Raw genomic sequence first — 22,901 nt, 5'->3', positions numbered from 1 at the left:
TTTTAAAAAGTCGTTTACATAAATGTTTAAACATATCTTACTTGAAGAAATTACAAAGACCTGTAAGACTATCAAGGACTCTTTTAAATAAATGAGGAAGACTATGTAAATGGCATGAAAGACAATATGAAATTTGCATTTAATCCTATTGATGTTCCACTAACTACTCAAAGAATATGCATCCACCTATAACATTTCATCCTCATGAAGACATATACAAAGGCATTAAAGAAAGGTGGCCTCTTTATACCTGTACACTGTTGAGACTAATGGTGTTTAACACTATGAGATTTATTATCTCTAAAACAAGGATAAACAATGACAGGAACAGAAAAGTAAAACTTTTCATGAGCTAATGGATTTAATCTTATTGGTAAAACAATGGCAATTGTGTCCTTATACAATACAAATGTAAATAAAGTAAAAGGACAGAGTTGAGATAAAATGATGAAAACGGAAATTTGTCTTCTGAGTCACCGGCTTCTCCTTCAGTTCTTTTAGTAAGTCCAAGAAGGATGCATCAGTATATGGGCAGAGAGGAAACGTGGAGATCAGAAGGAACATCCTACAGTTACTACCATCCTGATGACAGAGAACTACTCTGCTTGTGGTTTAAAGAGTCCCCAGCAATGGCTGGGAGCATAAGACCTTGGGTAACATCAATTTAGATGATGTAAAGCAATTCCAGTTGCAGCAGAGCTATGTCCTCTGGTACTTCTGGACATGCCCTTAGTTGTTTATCCCCTCTTCCTGGTGTAAACGTCTTCCTTTCTTCCATCCCAAGTGCCCTAAATGAGTACTGAATAATTTTGGGAACTTTATTTTTCAGTTAGTGTTAATGTTGATTTAGTATTTCATTCCCATGCCCCGCCCCCAGATTTTTTAATACTTGTATGATCTTCAAGACTTCTGTGATAGCCGGCCTCTAAGATGACCCCCAATGCCCCTGGATTCCTGGGATTCACATTCTTGTGTTGTCTACTCCCAAATGAATAGAGTTAACGGCCGACCTTTCTATCCAATAAGACCTCGCTCCTGAGGCGAGGTCATAAAAGGCATTGCAGGTTCCACTTTGTTTCCTCTCATCTCTTAGACCGCTCACTCACTCACTCTAGGAAAGGCCAACCACCATACTGCAAGAATTCAGCCAAGAGGTCTGCAGAAAGGCCCTCAAGACAGGGAGGAAATTAAACCTCCTGTCAACAATCAGCACCAAATGAGTGAGCTAACTTAGAAACAGATCTCGAATCCCTAATGGAGGTTTCAGATGACTACAGCCCCAGCTGATACACTGACTGCACAGACATGAGATCCTGAGCTAAAAATCCACTCAGCTGAACATTCCTGAATTCCTGACCCAGGGAAATTATATAAATTGATAAACGCTTATTATTGTTTTAAGCTGCTAAGTGCTGAAGTAGTTTGTTACTCAACAATAACTAATTCATACTAATTCTTCTTATAGAAACAAAAAAATACAAAAGTATGTCACTGGATGAAGCATCTTCATTAACAACAAATATTGTTGCTATATGAGAGACTCACAATCCAAGCCAAGTAAATATCTCAACAGGCTCTTAAAAGTTTTTGAGGTATAATTTACATAGGTGAAATGCATGTTCTTAAGACATACATGTCAGTGAATTTTGACAACTTTTGCAAGTATATGTACTATATAAGTAATACCCCAATCAAGATGTAAAAATGTCGATTCCCCAGCAAGTTCCCTCAAGGCCACTTGGAATCAGTTCCTGTATTCCCACTGCCCAACCAGGGTCAAGCACTGTTTTCATATCTACCATTGTAGATGAGTTTTAATTGTTTTAAAACTTCATGTAATTAGAAGAATATGACTTTCGTATCTGCTTTCTTTTGCTCACCATAATGTTTCTAAGGTTCATCATGTTGTGTATATCAGTAGTTGATTCCACTTTATTGTTGATTAACATACTGCGATCTGCTTACCTATCCTCCCATTGATGGACATTTGAATTCTTCCCAATTTGGGGCTACTAGGTTTCTGGAAGCATTCTTGTGCAAATATTTTGTTGGACATGCATTTTCTTGATTGAATACCAAGGCAGGGCGGGACTACAAGGAGGCAAATGAGATACCTCTTGGGTACAAATTTAAGGGGCTCCTCTACCTAGGAGTCTCAGTCTCTGTGGGGTCTCTGGGTCCTGGTGTGCACAAGGTTTGTTTGAGCCCTCTGAGCGTCTCTGGTGGGAATAGGGTTTGATTCTAAACACAAATTCGCCCCTCCTACCATCTTGCTGGGGATTCTCCTTTGCCCTTGGGCCTGGGGTATCTCCTCACAGCTGCTCCAGCTCCTAGTGTCTTACTGGGTTTTATCTGACCTTGGACATGGGGTATCTCCTCACACCCACTCCAGCTAAGAGCAGCTGCCGCTCCTGACCTTGGACATGGGGTATCTCCTCACTGCCACTCGTTCCAGTGCCACACAGATGCAGTGGCCACAGGACTGGAAAAGGTCAGTTTTTATTCCAATCCCAAAGAAAGGCAATGCCAAAGAATGCTCAAACCACTGCACAATTGTACTCATCTCACACGCTAGCAAAATAATGCTTAAAATTCTCCAAGCTAGGCTTCAACAATACATGAACCGTGAACTTCCAGATGTTAAAGCTGGATTTAGAAAAGGAAGAGAAATCAGAGATCAAATTGCCAACATCCGCTGGATCACAGAAATAGCAAGAGACTTCCAGAAAAACATCTATTTCTGCTTTATTGACTACGCCAAAGCCTTTGACTGTGTAGATCACCACAAACTGTGGAAACTTCTTCAAGAGATGGGAATACCAGACTACCTGACCTGCCTCTTGAGAAATGTGTATACAGGTCGAGAAGCAACAGTTAGAACTGGACATGGAACAACAGATTGGTTCCAAATAGGAAAAGGAGTATGTCAAGGCTGTATATTGTCACCCTGCTTATTTAACTTATATACAGAGTAATGTGTATGAGATGGAGAAGGCAATGGCAACCCACTCCAGTACTCTTGCCTTGAAAATCCCATGGACGGAGGAGCCTGGTGGGCTCCAGTCCATGGGGTCGCTAAGAGTCAGACACGACTTAGTGACTTCACTTTCACTTTTCACTTTCATGCATTGGAGAAGGAAATGGCAACCCACTCCAGTGTTCTTGCCTGGAGAATCCCAGGGATGGGAGAGCCTGGTAGGCTGCCGTCTATGGGGTTGCACAGAGTCGGACATGACTGAAGTGACTTAGCAGCACAGAGTACATCATGAGAAACGCTGGACTGGAAGAAGCACAAGCTGGAATCAAGACTGCCGGGAGAAATATCAATAATCTCAGATATGCAGATGACACCACCCTTATGGCAGAAAGGGAAGAAGAACTAGAGAGCCTCTTAATGAAAGTGAAAGAGGACAGTGAAAAAGTTGGCTTAAAACTCAACATTCAGAAAACTAAGATCACAGCATTCGGTCCCATCACTTCATGGCAAATAGAAGAGGAAACTGGAAACAGTGACAGACTATTTTGGGGGGCTCCAAAATCACTGCAGATGGTGACTGCAGCCATGAAATTAAAAAATGCTTGCTCCTTGGAAGAAAAGTTATGACCAACCTAGATAGCATATTCAAAAGCAGAGACATTACTTTGCCAGCAAAGGTCCATCTAGTCAAAGCTATGGTTTTTCCAGTAGTCAGGTATTGAGTTGGACTCCATACATGAGAGCTGGACTATAAAGAAAGCTGAGCGCAGAAGAATTGATGCTTTTGAACTGTGGTGTTGGAGAAGACTCCTGAGAGTCCCTTGGACTGCAAGGAGATCCAACCAGTCCATCCTAAAGGAAATCAGTCCTGAATACTCATTGGAAGGACTGATGTTGAAGATGAAACTCCAATACCTTGGCCACCTGATGCGAAGAACTGATTCATTTGAAAAGACCCTGATGCTGGGAAAGATTGAAGTGGGGAGGAGAAGGGGACGACAGAGGATGAGATGGTTGGATGGCATCACTGACTCAACAGACATGAGTTTGAGTAAACTCTGGGAGCTGGCGATGGACAGGGAGGCCTGGCGTGCTGCAGTCCATGGGGTCACAAAGAGTCGGAAATGACTGAACTGAACTTTCATGAAGATTTTTCTTTTCTTTTTTTAGAATAGGTGGCCTATAAATTAAAGTATAAATTTAAATTGGTGAGCAAAGAGCAATATGCTCTTTAACAAATATAATCAAAGATTCGTGACATGCAAAAATTATATTTATAAAAACATATTTACTAAGTTATGTTTAATACAGAAAAGCCACTTTTATTACTATGGTCACATTAGACTTTTCTAAAAAAGCAAGCGAGGCAATAGTGGATTTGATATCTGCATCTTGCATTCCAGATACCACTTAAACCAAACCATTTAAAGTAGCAATGAAAATACTTTTATCTAACTTACTTCTTTTGCTGCTATTAAATTACTACCATTTATTAAGACACAAATTTTTCCACCCTTGAAAAAGATGTATCATTATCTATAATATAGCAATGATTAAAAAGTATTGACACCAAGAACAGGAATATTTGTTCAATGTAGGGATGGAGGAGCCTGGTGGGCTGCAGTCCATGGGATCGCTAAGAGTCAGACACGACTGAGCGACTTCACTTTCACTTTTCACTTTCATGCGTTGGAGAAGGAAATGGCAACCCACTTCAGTGTTCTTGCCTGGAAAATCTCAGGGACGGGGGAGCCTGGTGGGCTGCCGTCTACGGGGTCGCACAGAGTCAGACACGACTGAAGTGACTTAGCAGCAGCAGCAGTTCAATGTAGGATGGATAATTACAATCATATAAAAGCTCAAGGCAAGCAATCTTCATTGCTTTAGTACACTTTTATTCATTAAAAATATTTTTCATAATTTTAAGATAATTTCAGAAAATCAGTGAAGAAGCTCATTTAATAGTACATTTACAATAAAGTTTAGATCACACATTTTTCTTTCCAAAAATGCCTGAGATAGAAAGCAAATTTCATATGTCATTGAAATAGCTGAATTTAAACTGTATGATTAGATTCCACCCAAGCCATGATGAGTATTTCTCTCTATTCTTCAACATGGCCTTAGTTTGTACACTTTACCATGTTCCTAGGAATACCAGTCCCCTGTGAGAAGTTACCATGTACTTGTCTCTGGAAAATTCTCTTAACTTCAGCTATGTTAAAGAAAAGCTTAGTACTAAAAAGATTTCAAGTTTTCACATATATCCTCTTTGGTAACTTTTTGTCAAGTACTTTGCAGAATGCCTACAAAAGCTGAACACTGGATAATGTCAATGCTGAATTTCTATGAGGCCTGTGAATTAATTTTCCTAAAATGAGAATTTACAACCGGATTTTATCATTAAACAAATAACAGAAGGAACTAAGACCCTGCAGTTTCTAGGTACAATGCTTTTTTGTTTGCCAGTTTCTGCTTTGCATTTAACTGTCCTGCTATTACACACAGTACCTCACGGGTTTCCCTTCACGGAGCAAGTCTTCTAGACTCCGTTCACAGTGTTCAGCTACCACCACCAATCTCTCTGAGCGAAGAAAAAAGAAAAAAAAACAAAGGCACGTTATATTTGATTAATACAATGTTTTAGTAACACAATAATATACTCCACTAAAGATATTAACATATAGTACAAATGATATTTGAAAAGAGCTATTCAAAGTCTATATTAACTTCATAAAAATCAGATATCTAGAATAACAAGGTAAATGTGTTAGAAAACAATACATCAAATAACAATCTTCATTTTGTGTTTTTCTCTATGATTTCTCCCCTGTGCATTAGGAAAAACAGCTGGAAAGGTTTACCTTTGGCAAAAAGAAGTAATCCTTCTTCTGACACAGGCTAGCAGAAGGAAAAGCTTGGATGAAGATATAAAGAAATTTTGAAGTGAAGGGGAAACTGGGATCTAGGGACAAACTGTCTTGACAGTCTGGCTCAAACATAAGGTCTCTGAAACTGAATTCAGAAACTGGAGAAAAGTAGAAATGTTCTGAATCACGATTATGGAGAAGGAAGTGAAAATCAACTTGTGATTGTTTGTAACATCATGGGGCCTGCTGAGATTAGTAATAATATAAAATTTTCGTGAGCACAATATATAGTATGATGGAATTTTTATTTTCCAACAGATCAACTGTCTAAGAATAAGTCAGCACCGTTTTGAAGGTCAGTCCATATATGTTTAATGTAATCATTAGTTAATTATTGATTGACACATTGTCTGACACAGTAGCAGATCAACAAACTCTTTCTTTCTAGATGAAACAACGTGAGAGGAACCAGAGAAAGGTGCAATTGGGCTCACAAGTGGCTGGGGATTTGATAAGGTCATTTCAGGGGAGAGTAAGTTTTTAAAGGAAATTGGGGTTTTATGTATATGTATGCAGAATGAGTTCTAAGATAAGGAAGAAAGTAAACACAAAATGGTGGTGGTGGTGGTGGTTTGGTCGCTAAGTCACGTCCAGCTCTTTGTGATCCTGTGGATTGTAGCCCACCAGGCTCCTCTGTCCATGGGATTTTCCAGGCAAGAATATTGGAGTGGGTTGCCATTTCCTTCTCAGATGGCAAACTCAGACAAGAAAAAGAAGTAAAGTAAAACGGGACCGGAAATAGTGATGACTACATAGAGGTTTGGTGGCAAAGGTAGAAAAATGAAAGCAGAAGACAGGAAAAATTTCAGAGGAGGCGATCCAGTAAAAGGAAAAACTCTCAGTAAGCACTGGTTCAAGGTAAGGTCAGATCTGGCCTGCTGAGAGCAGAGATGACGGACAATGGTGTACAGGCAACCAAGTGAAGTGTGAGGGCAGGGTATTGTATGGGTCACTTCTTGGAAGCTCAAACTGAGGTTGTGGCATTATATAGAATGACCTGAAACACAAAATTTAAACTACTACAAATGACTACCATCACTTTCAGGGAGAAAAAAAAAAAAGAGCTCCAGGTGATCTGAACAGGAACCTAAAGAAAATTAAATTTGAAAGACCATGAAATGAAGAGAAAAAAAAAATTAATAGGAAAGAAAGCTGTGAGATAAAAAGGTCTAGTTCTTCAATTCAATACAGAAAAAAGCATGCAAAATTGAATTCCAAGTGATTTAGCACAACTATGAAGATCTAGAAGGAAAAAAGCAAACAATACTGTCAGAAAACCAAAACGGGAAGCAGCATTTCTGTCAGTTTTCCTTACACCTCACTGGCTACCTTCCTTAGTCTCCTCGGTAGACTGGTAACGCTTCTACCCAAGTTTAAATACTTCTAGTTCCTCCATCTTTGATTCTGGGTCTTCAACTGGGTTTTCTCCTTATTTACTTCCAAGGCTGAAAAACTCCTAAATTTTACATCAAGCCCAGAGTTCTCTTTTAAACTCCATAGCCAATTTCTCACTTTAATATAAAAGTCACCTCAAACTCAACAGAACTCAAACTGAATTTATAGTTTGCTCCTTAAGCCTTTCCCTTTAGTACCAGTAAGTGGTACCACTATCCTGCTAGCTGCTCAGGCTACAAAGTTAGGAGTAATCTCCATTTCTCAAATCCAAAGAAAAGGCACTGCTATTTCTATCTCTCAAATGTCTACAGAATCTGCAGTTTGCTTCATTTGCCACAATCTGGGTCCAAGCCAACATCATTTCTTACTAGATTACTACAACAATCTCTTAACCAGTCATCTCTGATTAATCGTTACTGCCCCCCAACATATTTTCATATTAAATCTAAGTGCTAAAATAATAATTAATAAAAGTGAATATGTAACTCCCTGTCTAGCCTTGTTTTTTGTTATTTTGTGTATTGCTCACCAACTTCCAGTTACACTGGGTAACTGGTCTTCCTTCACCTTTCCTACCTTAAAGTACTATTACATGGATTCCCATTGCCTAACATGATCTTCCCTGTTTTTCTCCCAGTGAACTCCTATCATGAAACACAGTGATTAAGAGCACAGACTATTTGGTTTGGGCTCAAATTTTAGGTTTAATACTCATTAGTTTGCTAACCTCTCTATGCCAAGGTTTCCTCTTCTGCAAAATGGGGGAAAAATAAGGACCTAACCCATAGAGCTGTTGTGAGGTTGAAATGAGTTAATATAAAATAAGGACCTGGCACGTAAGAATCACTAAGTGTTAGCTATTATTATTACTATACAGTTAAATGTGATTTCCTCCAGAAATACTTTCCTGGTCCCCCAAATCAATTTGCTCCTTCTATAAAACAATCTATTTCACAGTGTACTTTTCTTTTGTAGCACTTATTTGAAATCCTAAGGATTTGTATACATTTTTATCTAATATCTTTGTTCTTTACTAGATACTAGATGCATTTCCTGATGGCAGGAAAGATTTTGATCTTGTTCAAAATGCATCACCAGTGTCTAACATGATATCTCAAACATATACATCTAATTTAAAAATACCTATTAAATTAGTTAACTTGAGCAAAGGCTCAATGTGGCCATTAGAAATGAATAAGTCTCATATAATGACTGTCATTTTCTAAATAGAAATCTGTCTTGTGTAGAAAAGTATAGGCCTGCTCTGTAAACTAGGTGTAATAATACCACAATAGCACTGATTTTAATATAAAAGACCATCAGAATATGCTAAAATGTGCATACTCCATTAATTAATAATTTTAAATTAATATTCACAAGTCTCCATATCTAAAGTGTTTGGCATTAATATAAAATTTGTCAGGTTTACAATGATTTAGAAAAAAAAATTATCAAGTTTCTTCAGGAAACTCCTTCAAAGCTCCATAAACTAGAGTTTGCCAAAGCTTCAGGATCCTAAGGAACTTTAAAGTAAATATTACTTTAATATAGCAGACCCATAATCCTGGCAGAATATCAAAGATTCTCCCAGAGGTAATGGAATATATACCAAGACAATGTTTCCAATATGAACCAGGTTTTTCTCCAAAAAATCATTAGAGAGACTTCATCCTGAAACTCTAAACAACTGTTTGAAAATAACTTCTGCTTGTTATAAAACAATATAGTTTCACAGAATAAAATATGACAAAGATATTTGAGAATCATAACACGCCAAATATGTCAGCAATATAGTGGCATTATTTATAAAAAACAAATGTGACACCAAGATGAACTTTAAAGAGTGGAACATACAAGAACCATGAAATAATCTTTCCTATATGAAATATTTGATGAGTGCCAAGTATCTCTGTAGTGTATATACAGCTTGAACTGTAAGTTTTAAGTCAATGCTAAGAAATGGAAGAGAGCACAATATTAAGCAAAACAGATAATAAGGTAGTTGAGTAAAAAGAGGGACTAAATGAAAGATTTTAAAAAACTTTTAACTTAGAGAAAGAGGTAAATTGTGAATGTGTTAAGATAATATGAAAGTTTATTAGAATACAGTTACACATCATTCTTTCTTTGGGCTTCCCTGATGGCTCAGAGGTTAAAGCATCTGCCTCCAATGAGGGAGACCCGGGTTTGATCCCTGGGTCGGGAAGATCCCCTGGAGAAGGAAATGGTAACCCACTCCAGTATTCTTGCCTGGAGAATCCCATGGACAGAGAAGCCTGGTAGGCTACAGTCTACGGTGTCGCAAAGAGTCGGACACGACTGAGCGACTTCACCTTCACAATTCTTTCTTTATTCACTTACTAGTAAAAACTGAGACTAGCTCATCACCTTTTAAATAAAATACCTAAATAAATATTTACACAGTCAAACTGATAAAGGGTAATTCTGTGCTTAAGAAACAGTATTGTTACTAGGTCACTGTGATGGTCAGTTTTATGAGTCAACAGGCTAGGCCATATAGTCTTCAGTTATTCAAACGCTAGCCTAGGTGTTACTGTGAAGGCATTAAATAATTGATTAAAATCTACAATTAGTTTAATGTGAGTAAGGACGATTACCCTAGATAATCTTGGTGGTCCTGATTCAATGAGTTACTAACTCCTCAAGAGCAGAATCCAGTCTTCTCTGGAGAAGAAACTCTACTGTTGGGACCATGACTTTAGCTATTATATAAAAATTAGCCTTTGTCGTTGATAATCTGCCCTATGGATTTCAGGCTAGCTTACCCAGCCCCCACAATCACATAAACCAACTCCAACCAATTAATCTATAGCTGTCAGGCTATCTAGCCATCTATCTCCTACTAGTTCTGCCTCTTTGATGGAACTCTAAACTGATACAGACACTCAGGTTGAAATATATATATATATGCAGCTAGAGATACAGAATTATCTTATAGGCCCTTAACAATTCAACTATTCTCCACCTAAATTTCAAATCTATTAATTAAAATAATTTTGTTCTTGATTTTCTAGCAATAAAAAAAGATTTTTGGGTAATCAATACCAAATCAATTGGAATATATTACCATTTATAATCCTTTCTATGCTTCTAAAACTGCTGAGATTTCAAGTTCAAAAGAAAAAGATTCAAGTTTGTTAACTTAAGTATTTTCATGCTTTACTGACCTTTTTTCTTTTAAAGATATTTTATTCAATTTCTCTTTTGATAAATCAAGTTCAAAATTCGAATGTAAACTATTCTTGAGAGTAAATACATCAACCTGCTGAGTTAGCAAGAAACTAATATCCTCTTGAATCAGTTCTGAATGATCTGTTGGAAACAGTGAAAGCTTGACTTCTGAGCTAACCTAACATGTGAAAACATAATGTTACTAAAATGAACCACATGTTACACGTTACTCCAAGTAAAATGGGGAGAGTGTGGGACTAACAATGACAAGATGAGAAATATCTGTGTAACAAGAACAGAATAAAGGAACCAAAATTAAGATTGTTTGAGGAGACAAGTACAGTCCAAACCAAAATGATTACATCATTGAGAAATATGCATTGTTCACTTAGGAGATTGTTGACTTTTCAAACTAAATGTAACTGAAATGACTGGGATGTTTGGAACAAACAGACCTTCACAACAACACTTACTCTAATTTCATTAGTTACTCCTTATGCTTACGACTTTTCAGGACAATGAACATTGCCAATAGTAAAAAAAAAAAAAAAAGTAATCAAATTCCCTAACCTTTTGACAATAACAGATATTTTCATTCCAGGCAGTCAAACTTAAAATATATGAATTTTATACACATCCATAATCTGTGTGTCCCTGGAAGAGAGGGCTGTGGAGACCTAGGAGCAGGACAATCAGGGGAAACAGAGTAACCAGGAATATGGTTATTGGGCCCAAGGAGATTACCCACATTGTTGAGCCAGGTTCAACATCAACAGAGTTTAACAGTGTCCAAGAGGATTACTTCCTACCTGACATTTATAACTAAAAAGAAGTTTCCTGCGCAGTTAGCAGTAGGGCTCCCCAGAGAGATTATGTCATAAGGTTTTTCCTAGTTCAGTATTTACAGAGGCTCACTTAGGTACAGGGATGAAAAAAAGGAGCTCAAGACTCTTGACTCTAGGACTACTGAGTCAATTATCCCAAAAAGCCTAGGGAAAATTGGACAGAGGCAAGACCCCAGTCATCTGAAGGGATGCTCCAAATAGGCTTCCAGTCAGTGGGAAACAAAAAAGGGCACTTCAGGATACAAGAATAAAGAAGTCCTGGGTTTCCCTGGTGGCTCAGTGGTAAAGAATTGGCCTGCTAACGCAGGAGACACAGGTTCCATCCCTGATCCAGGAAGATCCCACATACCAAGGAGAAACTAAGCCCATGCACCACAACAGTGGAGCCTATGCTTTAAAGCCTGGGAGCTCAAACTATTGAACTCTGCGGGCCCTAGAGCCCAGGCTCTGCAACAAGAGAAGCCACCACAATGAGAAGACCAGAGCACCACAAATAGAGAGTAGCTCCCGACTGCCGAAAGTAGAGAAAAGCCCGAGCAGCAGTGAAGATCCAGCACAGCCAAAAATAAATAACTAGATCTTAAAAAAAAAAAAAAAAAGAAATGAAAAAGTCCCAAGAACTGAGTAAAGTGCCAAGAATTTGGGAAGATAAGCATAGTCTAAATTTTCAGATCTACAACAGCAAATTTTGGTTACTCATTACAGATGATAATGATCTACCATATAGCTATACTGGAGTGATTTTTGGAACCAGGCCAATTCCACAAGACAAAATTCTTTAGAATTTGTAATTGGATGGAGGTGGGTGGTATTTAAGGCATTCAGGGGTTGACAATATTTTATCAACTATTTGGTTATATAAAAGCCCCAAATGATATCTACAATTTATTGTCTTGAAGCTCTTCAGCAAACAAATACTTCAGCAAAAACATTTTTTAAATTTGCTTGTTTGTAAACAACAAACTTGCCAAAAGTTCCTTAATTGCTACTTAATTGCTCTGTGCCTCAATTTCCTCATCTGTAAAATGTGAATACAATAAGAGTTCCTACTTCATGGTAATGTTGTAAGGATTAAGTTAACTAAAACATGTAAAGCATTTAGAATACTGCCTAATAAGTAATAAACACTCAATAAATGTTAGCCATTAATAACATTTATTACAAAAAACATTTTCCATTCAAATTCTATAAAACTTTCAGAGAAACTATTTTCAAGAGGCATAACCTAGACTACTTGAAAGTATCATTTAGCCTGTTTTTCAGCAAAACTAAGGGAATAAGAGTTTGCATTTTTTTTCAGCACCTGTAATATTAGGTTGAAACATCTGAAAATGAGATTTTTAAGGGAATAAAAACAGTACAATATCAGTAAGTATATGGGGTTATCTTTCACAATTCATTTTGTTAGAAAAATTAAATATATTTCACTGAAATGCATTTAAAATAATTTTAAGCATGAAATTAAGCTTTCAAAAATAATTTAAAAATAATTAAAATATTGCCACCATAAGCACCTTCAGGGGTGCTATGGATTGAACATTTGTGCCCCACCTCCAAAATCCATATGCTGACACCTAATCCTCAGTGTGATGGTGTCCAGCAGTGGGGCTCTGGGGGGCGATTAGATCATGAGGGTGTCCATGCTAAGTCGCTTCAGTCATGTCCAATTCTTTGCAACTCCATGGACTGTAGGCCCACCAGGCTTCTCTGTCCATGGGGATTCTCCAGGCAAGTACTGAAGTGGGTTGGCATGGCCTCCTCCAGGGGATCTTCCCAATCCAGGGATTGAACTCGAGTCTCTTAAATCTTCTGCATTAACAGGCACTAGCCCCACATAGGAAGCCATGAGGGTAGGGCCCTCACAAACAGGATGAGTGCTCTTCTTTTGTAAAAGAAGCCTGAGAAAACTCCCTTTCCCCTCCCACCAAGTGAGGTTACAGGGAGAAGATGACTGTTAATGAAGAAGTGGACCTCACCAGACATAGCATCTGCTATTGCTTTAATCTTGGATTTCTCAGCCACCAGAACTGTGAGAAACAGACAAGCCACTCGGTTTATAGTGTCATATTTTAGCAAGGAGAATGGGCAAAGATACAAGTTATAGAAGAACCTGACTTTATGACTGCATGTGTGCATGCTAAATTGCTCCAGTTATATACAACTCTTTGTGACTCTAGGGACCATAGCCTGCCAGCCTCCTCTGTCCATGGGATTCTCCAGGCAAGAATAACAGTGTAGGTTGCCAAGCCCTCCCCCAGAGGACTGAACCTACATCTCTTACATCTTCTGCACTGGCAGCCAAGTTCTTTATCACCAGTGCTACCTGGGAAGCCCTGACTATACTACTAAAAAGGCAGTAAATTCTTCCTGGTGAAATACTGACTTTTTAACCAATAGAATTCAACTCTACTAAATTAAATCCTAAAAAAAAAAGACTAATGCAGCTAGGAAGAGGTAAAAACATTAGTGACTCTCTTTTCATGGGAAAAAAACTTAGCCCAAATTATTACTTTCAATCATAAAATACATTCTAATAGACAATTCTAAAGTTTCTGTTGGGCTTCTCAGGTGGCTCAGTGGTAATGAATCCACCTGCCAATGCAGGAGATGCAAGAGATGCATGTTTGATTCCTGGGTCAGGAAGATCCCCTGAAGAAGGAAATGGCAAACCACTTCAGTCTTCTTGCTTGAAAAATTCCACGGACAGAGGAACCTGGTGGGATACCGCCCACAGGGTCACAGCGAGTCAGACATGATAAGCGACAGAACACAAAGTTTCTAACATTAGTCTTTCATTTCCTTTTTGGAGAGATGAAGAAATATGCTTGAGGATAGGGGCTTCCCTGAAAAAGAATATTAAAAATCCTGATTCTCAGATCTGAGAAATATGAATCATTCAAATGCAGTCAGGAAAACTCAAATGACTCAGTTTGGCTGGAGCGAAAAGTGATGGCAAGCAAACATACACACTCTGATTACTTTATATGTTTACTATTTATTATTATGGCTTCCCTGGTGGCTTAGATGGTAAGAACCTGCCTGCAATGCAGGAGACCCAGGTTCGATCCCTGGGTTGGGAAGATCCCCTAAGAAGGGCATGGCAACCCACTCCAGTATTCTTGCCTGGAGAATCCCATGGACAGAGGAGTCTGGCGGGCTACAGTCCATTGGGCTGCAAAGAGTCAGACAGGACTGAGCAATTAACACTTACTGTGTATCAGTTCAGTTCAGTTCAGTCGCTCAGTCATGTCTGACTCTTTGTGACCCCATGAACCGTAGCACACCAGGCCTCCCTGTCCATCACCAACTCCTGGAGTCCACCCAAACTGATGTCCATTGAGTTGGCAATGCCATCCAACCATCTCATCCTCCGTCGTCCCCTTCTCCTCCTGCCCTCAATCTTTCCCAGCATCAGGGTCTTTTCAAATGAGTCAGCTCTTCGCATCAGGTGGCCAAAGTATTGGAGTTTCAGCTTCAACATCGGTCCTTCCAATGAACACCCAGGACTGATCTCCTTTAGAATGGACTGGTTGGATCTCCTTGCAGTCCAAGGGACTCTCAAGAGTCTTCTCCAACACCACAGTTCAAAAGCATCAATTCTTCGGTGCTCAGCTTTATTTATAGTCCAGCTCTCACATCCAAAATGATACACTGTGTATATTATAACCTAATCAGGGTTTCAGGGTAGAGAACACAAAATATGAGAAAACAACAACTCACCGTGCTTTCCCCTAGAAATATCCACATACTGGCACAGTCTGGGGTGAGTGATGGTCTTGAGGATTTGAAAGCGCCCTAAAATCTTGATGGAATTTGGTGTGAGAGGAAGCCCATTGCTTCCACAGACATCATGGGGCAGAGCAGAGGCAAAGAAGGTAAAGGCACCCATTTCGGCATCCTTCAAGGGAAACATTCTTCGTGTCCTAAATCTTCCCAGGTAATCTAGAAAAGGAGAGAATTTTTTGATAGATCAGCTAAACATTAAGCCAGTGTTTTCTCACCTTAAATATGATTAACCATATATAATTTGGAGGGAAATGTCAATCTGTACATTTTACAGCAAAATTATCAATGTGAGAATATTTCAAGATAATATCAAAGAGGAAAAACCACCCAATCATGAATTTATATTGTAGCTCTAAATCAAAATCAAAGATTTGCAATGGCATATAAAGGAAAAGACAGAACACTCCCTCTGCAAGGATGCCTGACAATTTTAAGAGTTTAGAAGAAGTTTGTTATTGTACATTCACATTAATAAGGCTCTTCTCTTTACCCAAAGTTTGAATATACCACAGACTACAAACACTTTTCTCTTTCACAGTGCAAGGAGTCAGGAAAGAGGAAATAAGGACACCAACCAGAACTTTAAATAATCAAGGACTCTATTAACAGTATTAAGTATCAAACTAACATCACCCAGCAAGCCCACTAATAGGCATATGCCCTGAGGAAACCACAACTGAAAAAGACACATGTACCCCAATGTTCAATGCAGCACGATTTATAATAGTTAAGACATGGAAGCAACCTAGATGTCCACTGACAAATGAATGGATAAAGAGCTGTGGTACATATATACAATGGAATATTATTCAGCCATAAAAAGGAACACATTTGAGTCAGGTCTAATGAAGTGGATGAACCTAGAGCCTATTATACAGAGTGAAGTAAGTCAGAAAGAGATAAGCAAATATCATTATTAATGAATATGTGTATTAATATATATATATGGAATCTAAAAATATGGTACTGATGAACAGATTTTCAGGGCAGCAATGGAGATGCAGACAGAGAGAAGAGACTTATATTGGTGGGGTGGGGAGGAAGGAGAGGGTGTGGGATGAATGGAGAGAGAACATGGAAACATATGCATTACCATATGCAAAATAGATAGTCAATGGGAGTTTGCTGTATGACTTAGGGAACTCAAACTGGGGCTCTTCAACAATCTAAAGGGGTGGGATGGGGTGGGAGGGAGGTTCAAGAGGAAGGGGACACATGTCTACCTATGACTGATTCATGTTGATAGCAGAAACCAACACAATATTGCAAAGCAATTATCTTTCAATTAAAAATAAATAAATTTTTAAAAATAAAAAAATTAAAAGAATTAAACTAGATAACAAACAGCCTTATAATGTTACTTAAATAACTAATCGACTTTTGTTTTAAAGCCAGGGCTTGCAAGTGATGTTTTACTCCCCTCACTGATCTTGACAGATGTTATTGCCTCCAGGTTAGAAACAGATATTCTACCTGAAGTTCCTGAGGGGTCTAGCAGTATCGTTTCCAAAACAAATGGAGTCCAGCATTTTATCATGAAGTGGCCTGAAGATTAAGAAGCTTAATTTAAAATCAGTTATCACATTATGGCAACCACAATAAAAAAGTTTTCCCAACAAAAAATCTCTCTCTTACCGAGGTGTCTCACTAAAAAGACATTGATTGGTCAGGCACTGCATTCTTCCCTTCCAGGTTTCACAATAAAACCTGGAAGTCTAAATCAAGACAATAGGCTGCTTTTCATATATCTGTCTAGAAACTTCATTAAAACATTAAAAAGAACTGCTTTAAAAGGTGTAAACTCGTAACAAGGAAGAGGGCAGAAAGAGGCCGTGAGCTGATTTCAAGAAACTCCTAAAAGCATTCTGAATAGGTAAGAGCATGGTCACAAGAAACAGAGAGAAGGAGGTTACAATCTATGATATAGTTAAGAGGTGTGCTCATCCTCTTCAGATCAGAGGCTTCAGAATCAGAGAAGGAGGGAACAGTGGTGAACAACAGCAGTCGGAAGAATATTTGAAATGAGAAATAGGGCATCTGAAAGGCTGAAGAACAGAAGACTCAACTTTGCCACCAGACCCCCATTACTAGCAAGTTATCTATCCTCCTATCCAAAGATAAGGTGACTACTGCACCATTGTAGGAAAAGCAGTCATGAGATTAGGGAAGAATCCATAAGAAACTTCAAAAATACTAAGTAATATCCTAGTTCTTAATTGATGGGTTAAGGGTGTTCATATTATTCTCCATAATTTCACATTCTATATCTCCACCTATCTATGTATATGTGCTATATACAATACATTTCATAAAAATGAAAGCTTTTTTCATTTTAAATTGAAAAACATTTTTAAACACAATGAACTGATTTTCAACAAAGGCCAAGGAATTGAATAGGAAATGACAGTCTTTTTAATAAATGGTGCTACAAAAAGACGTTCACATGGGAAGAAGATTAGCCACAATCCCTACTGCTACATCCACAGAAGTCTGATATGGATTATGCTTCTGCACAAGAAGAAAAAAAAAAAAAAGAGGATATTTTTGCAACCTTAGAATAGGCAAATGTTTCTCAAGCAGGATAAGAAAAGCCATAAAAAAACGGACGTTAGGGGCCTCCCCGGTGGTCCAGGGGTTAAGAATCCACCTGCCAACACAGGGGACATGGGTTCAATCCTGGTCTGGAAGATCCCACATGACACAGAGCAACTGAGCACATGTACCGCCAACTGCCAAGCCCCAGCTCTAGAGCTCACAGGCCACAGCTACTGAGCCCATGAGTCCTAGAGCCTGCGATCTGCAACAAGAGAAGCCACTGCAGCAAGAAGCCTGAGCACCACAACAAAGCGTTGCCCCGCTCGCGGCAACTAGAGAAAGCCAGCACAGCAATGAAAAGCTAGCACAACCAAACATAAATAAATAAATCTTAAAAAAATACTTTAGTTAAAAAAATCTATTGTTTCTCTGTCCTGCTGCTGCTAAGTCGCTTCAGTCGTGTCCAACTCTGTCCGACCTCATAGACGGCAGCCCACCAGGCTGCCCCATCCCTGGGGTTCTCCAGGCAAGAACACTGGAGTGGGTTGCCATTTCCTTCTCCAATGCAAACAAATGGAAATTAAAATGAAAACAGATCTCATCTGAGCCGATTAAAAACAAAACAATGAGAATTTTTTTAAAAAGATGAACTTTATAAAGTGGGCTTCATCAAAATGAAAAACATTGCACATCAAAAGCCACATTTGACAAAGTACAAATCCAAGCTATTATGACATATCTATATATATATACACATATGACATTTTTATAAAATACATACATATATATATATATATGCATGTATGTTTGTATATATGATAACAGGGCTTCCCTGGTAACAGATTAGCATTCAGAATATATAAAGAATGCCTATGACTTAATAATAAAAAGAAAGACAAGTCAACACAAAATAGGTAAAAATCTGAAATGTGTATTTTTCACAAAAGAGGAATTCAAATAGACAATAAACACATGGAAAAGTTCTCAATGTAATTAATCAGCAGGAAAATGCAAATTAAAACCACAACATACCATTTTACAACTACCAGAATGGCTACAATTGGAGTGACTGACAATACCAAGTGTTGAGAAAAATGCAGAATTGGAGCTGATTCTCTGCTGCTGAGAAGGCAATGGCACCCCACTCCAGTACTCTTGCCTGGGAAATCCCATGGACGGAGGAGTCTAGTAGGCTGCAGTCCATGGGGTCACTAAGAGTCAGACAAGACTGAAGCGACTTAGCGCAGCAGCAGCAGCAGCAGCTCTGCTGCTTACGGTAGTGCTAAAATGACACGAGGACTTTGAAAAACTGCACTAAAGTTAATAGTACACCTTACGATTCAAATTCCATTCCTATTGGGTACTAACCCAATAATAACTAAAATGTCCATAAAAATACTTGTATGAGAATGTTCACAGTAATTTGATTCATAACAGCCCCAAACTGGAAGCAAGGTAAACATAACACAAATGAACTGCTAAGCAAGTTGTGGTATATTCATCCAATGAAACGCTATTTCAAAACAACAAAAAAGGAATAAATATGCCAAAATATTGGAGAAGGCAATGGCAACCCACTCCAGTACTCTTGCCTGGAAAATCCCATGGACAGAGGAGCCTGGTGGGCTGCAGTCCACGGGGTCTCGAAGAGTTGGACACGACTGAGCGACTTCACTTTCATTTTTCACTTTCAGGCATTGGAGAAGGAAATGGCAACCCACTCCAGTGTTCTTGCCTGGAGAATTCCAGGGACGGCGGAGCCTGGTGGGCTGCCATCTATGGGGTCGCACAGAGTCAGACACGACTAAAGCAACGTAGCGTAGCATGCCAAAATATGGATGTATCTCAAAAATATTATGTTGATGAAAGGAGTAGACACAGAAGAGTTCATATCCTATGGCTTCATTTAAATGTTACAGGACTACAGTTTTAAACTATAGTCATAAGAATGAGAATGTAGTGCTTGGGGTGGGGAGGAGGGTTGTGGGAACAGTCTTGGCAAGAGAAAGGTAGAACTTTCTGGAGTAGTACAAATGTTTCACATCTTGATTAGGGTGGTGACTGTTACATGTTTGTTGACATGTATCAAAATTCACTAAACTGGTCACTTAAAATCAGTGCTTTTTAATATTTGTAAATCTTATCTCATTAAAAAGAACAATGAAACAAAATTAAGGGAATATGAGAAAAATAATTTTAAAAATTAGTGCTTGGAAATTAAACATATGATTATCAAACTAGACAGAAGTGTTGGAAAATAAAGTTGAGACTACTACTCAGAACATGAAGCAAATGCACAAACAGATAAAAACATAAAAGATTACAAACACAGTGAATCAAACCAAGAATTCAACAACCACCTTACAGGAATTTCAACAAAAGAGAACAGAGAAAAATAAAGAGGGAAAAATTATAAAAGACTAGGAGAAAATTCCCCACAGTTGAAGGGAAATTAAAGAGGCCAGAGATATTTATTCAGGCTTCACTGAATGAGTTCATTGCAAGGAGAACAAACTTAGAACAAAACATGTCATAACAGATTTTCAAAGCTTCAAGTATAACTGAAAATGTTAATCATTTCAGAGAGAAAACAAACAGTTTAGGCATCAAAACATCAAGACCCAACACTCATTCTCATGTCCCCAGGAGCATCAACGGAAGTTAGAAGATGGTGACGACTTGAAAAATTGTAAGAAACATAATTTAGTTTCTATACCCAGCCAAAGTATCAATCATAATAGTAAAATAATAATTTACATTATGCAAACATTAAAAAATAAAATCACTACCCACATATTTTTATGAATACATTTTTTAAGGATGTATTCTACCAAAACAGAGCAGAAGACCAAGTAGTAAAAGACATTGTACCTTATTGTACCTTTGTACAATACTGTAACATTGCACCTTATTCAAGATTTCAATGAATATAATCCAGTATAGAAGCTGTCAAAAGGATCAGAAAGTAATCTGTTCAAATCAAACAGAAAGTAATGGGGCTCCAAGGGGAGTGTCTTCAAGCAGAGAAATGGCAGGGAGTTTCTCATACAAAGAATAAGAGGACCTGGTGAATAAAGCACATGAATCTTTTCCCTCGAAGAAAGTACAAAGTCCTCTGCGAAAGTGAGGAGGGTCAAAAACTATATAATTAGTATATAATCCAAAAAATTAAGCACACTTAACTATGGCATAATTTTTGTCACTGCAGAAGAGGAAAGAACAACCCATTTGACGTTAATATTACAAATCTCATTAGTGTGGTACATAGGTTATGCAATTAAACACCTGGAAGAAAATGTATAATGGCATATTTCTTAGCTATGCACTGAAGTTTATTTACAAAACCATAATATTGTAACATTTTACTGGTTTTTATACACATAAACAAAGCAAAAAACAATTGGAGTTAAGAAATACACTGTAACTATTAATAACATTGTCAATGTATAAGGAAAAGTCCATCTACTGAAAGGCAGGAGTGGATGTGGTTTCTGCCATCTAAAGGTAGAGTCACTACTTTCCTTGTTTTACTAAATAAGGAGCCAAATATATGTATTTTCAAAAGTTGATGTGAAAAAATAAAGTTTACATATTATTTAGAATTATGAAACTAACCAGTATTAAAACTAAAAATTGTGATAACCACTCAAAAATTTGTAGAAGAGAGGTTGTGGATGGTGTGGGCTATCTTAAGTCAATTTAAAAAAAAGAATTAGCAGTTTAACATATTATTCAACATACATTACCTAAAATTAGAAAAATTAAATGTGGTTATGTTTGAAGGAACAGGACTGAGGGCAGGAAGGAAGACACTGAGCTGCTGCATTTTATTATTACTACGCTTTTTGGTTTTCAATTAGACACACCTATCACTTAGACAACTAAAGATCAAATCACCAAATAAAACGCAAATAATTCAAAACGATAAAACATTAGTTAGCACAAACCATTTCATCAACGTTCTGCTTCAACTACGTCTTAAGTTGGGTATACATAAAAAGGTTCACCTACAACAAATACACTCACATAGATTTCCTCACACTTAGTAAGTGGAAGAAAGTCAGTGGGGAGAAAAAAAAACACCTGAGATGAGAGATTAGTTGAGAGAGAGAGAGGAAAAAAAAAAAAACAATAGAAGAAGCTGGATCTGAACATTCATTCATTCACCAAATATCCTGAATTTCCTATTTGAAGTCAGGCGCTTTTCCAGCTTCTGCCTCACCAGTGAGCAAACACGACAATATTTGCCCACAAAGAACTTGAAGCGGAAATGCATCATAGGCAAAAAAGGTCAAAAATCGGGCAAAAGATGCTTATTTCATTATAAATAAAACAGTTTACACATTTTTAATGGGTTAGTAACACTAGTCCATTTACTTTATATACTTTTCCCCAGTTGTCTTTGTAGCCCAAACAAAAACAGGGACAAGAGTCCTTGAAAAGCAACCACTGACAACTCTTTTACATTCTTCCACTTCACAAATGAATGTCACATCTCGATAACTGACTAAGCCTTTTAAAACAAGAAACAAACCAAAGCAAGAGTTCGAATCTACGTTGACTAGTGGAGAGAGTCGAATCCACATTCTCTAAGCTCCTCTTTCAACCTTCCTTTGGAACAGCCAGGCAGCAGTTCCTTTTAAAAAGATGCCTACAGTTCTCAAAGGAGTCAGGTGAGTAGGGAGGAGGGCTGTAGGTGGGGATTGGAAACTGTGATCAGTAGCCAAAAGCAGCACCGGTGACCTCTTTTAACCACAGCGGGAAGTGCGGGGCCATTCGCTGCATCTGACCCGCCTCTATCTCCCGTCTCACCCACCCGTTAAAAACTGGGAAACCCAAATACCTGCCTCTGGGTCTGGGGACGCAGGCAGACACAAAGACAAGGGGATGCAGCTGCTACACAGGGCCCCAGAGCTGTCGCTGTGGCTGGTGTTGTCGCTATTGCTTAGGGCACCAGGCCGCGCACTGCAGGTACATCTACAAAAGAGGCTGCTCCGGGAGCTCCGGGAGCTCCAAGACTGCCCTCTGCCCGCGAGCGAAGTCAGCTGGGGTTGCCAGCTCGGAATCCGGCCAGGAGCGCGAGCCCGGGACTCTCCGCTGACAGCTCCCGGCTCTCCCAGCTACCCGCAGCTCGGCCCTTTCCTCTGACATCACAGTTTCTGCGACGGAATTCTAAAGAAAGACCCCGGCATCTAGCATCTTGCCTCTTGCCCAACCTGGCGAGAAAATGTAGCGACCGAG

At 38.5% G+C, this 22,901-nt stretch overlaps 1 protein-coding gene across 6 annotated transcripts in view; it reads right to left on the bottom strand.

Moving 5' to 3' along the window:
• TBCK (TBC1 domain containing kinase) overlaps positions 1-22,812 on the bottom strand; it is a 208,922-nt gene extending 186,110 nt beyond the window's left edge. For 2 of the 6 annotated variants that reach the window (XM_070791102.1, XM_070791101.1), the window contains exons 1-3: positions 16,599-16,724; positions 15,060-15,281; positions 5,489-5,561 (exon numbers count right to left, since the gene is read on the bottom strand). In XM_070791102.1, coding sequence (XP_070647203.1) covers positions 5,489-5,561; positions 15,060-15,281; positions 16,599-16,662 — 359 coding nt within the window. In that variant the 5' untranslated portion in view covers positions 16,663-16,724. Of the gene's footprint in view, positions 1-5,488; positions 5,562-15,059; positions 15,282-16,598; positions 16,725-22,503 lie in introns of those variants that run through there. The other 4 variants (XM_070791100.1, XM_070791099.1, XM_070791098.1 and 1 more) reach the window with 4 other exon arrangements.
• Positions 22,813-22,901: the final 89 nt, after the last annotated feature.

The sequence above is a fragment of the Bos indicus genome, chromosome 6 (assembly GCF_029378745.1).
Source record: "Bos indicus isolate NIAB-ARS_2022 breed Sahiwal x Tharparkar chromosome 6, NIAB-ARS_B.indTharparkar_mat_pri_1.0, whole genome shotgun sequence".
NCBI lineage: Eukaryota > Metazoa > Chordata > Mammalia > Artiodactyla > Bovidae > Bos > Bos indicus.
The sequence above is the reverse complement of the archived record's forward strand: the minus strand, read 5'-3'. Positions and strand labels throughout refer to the sequence as shown.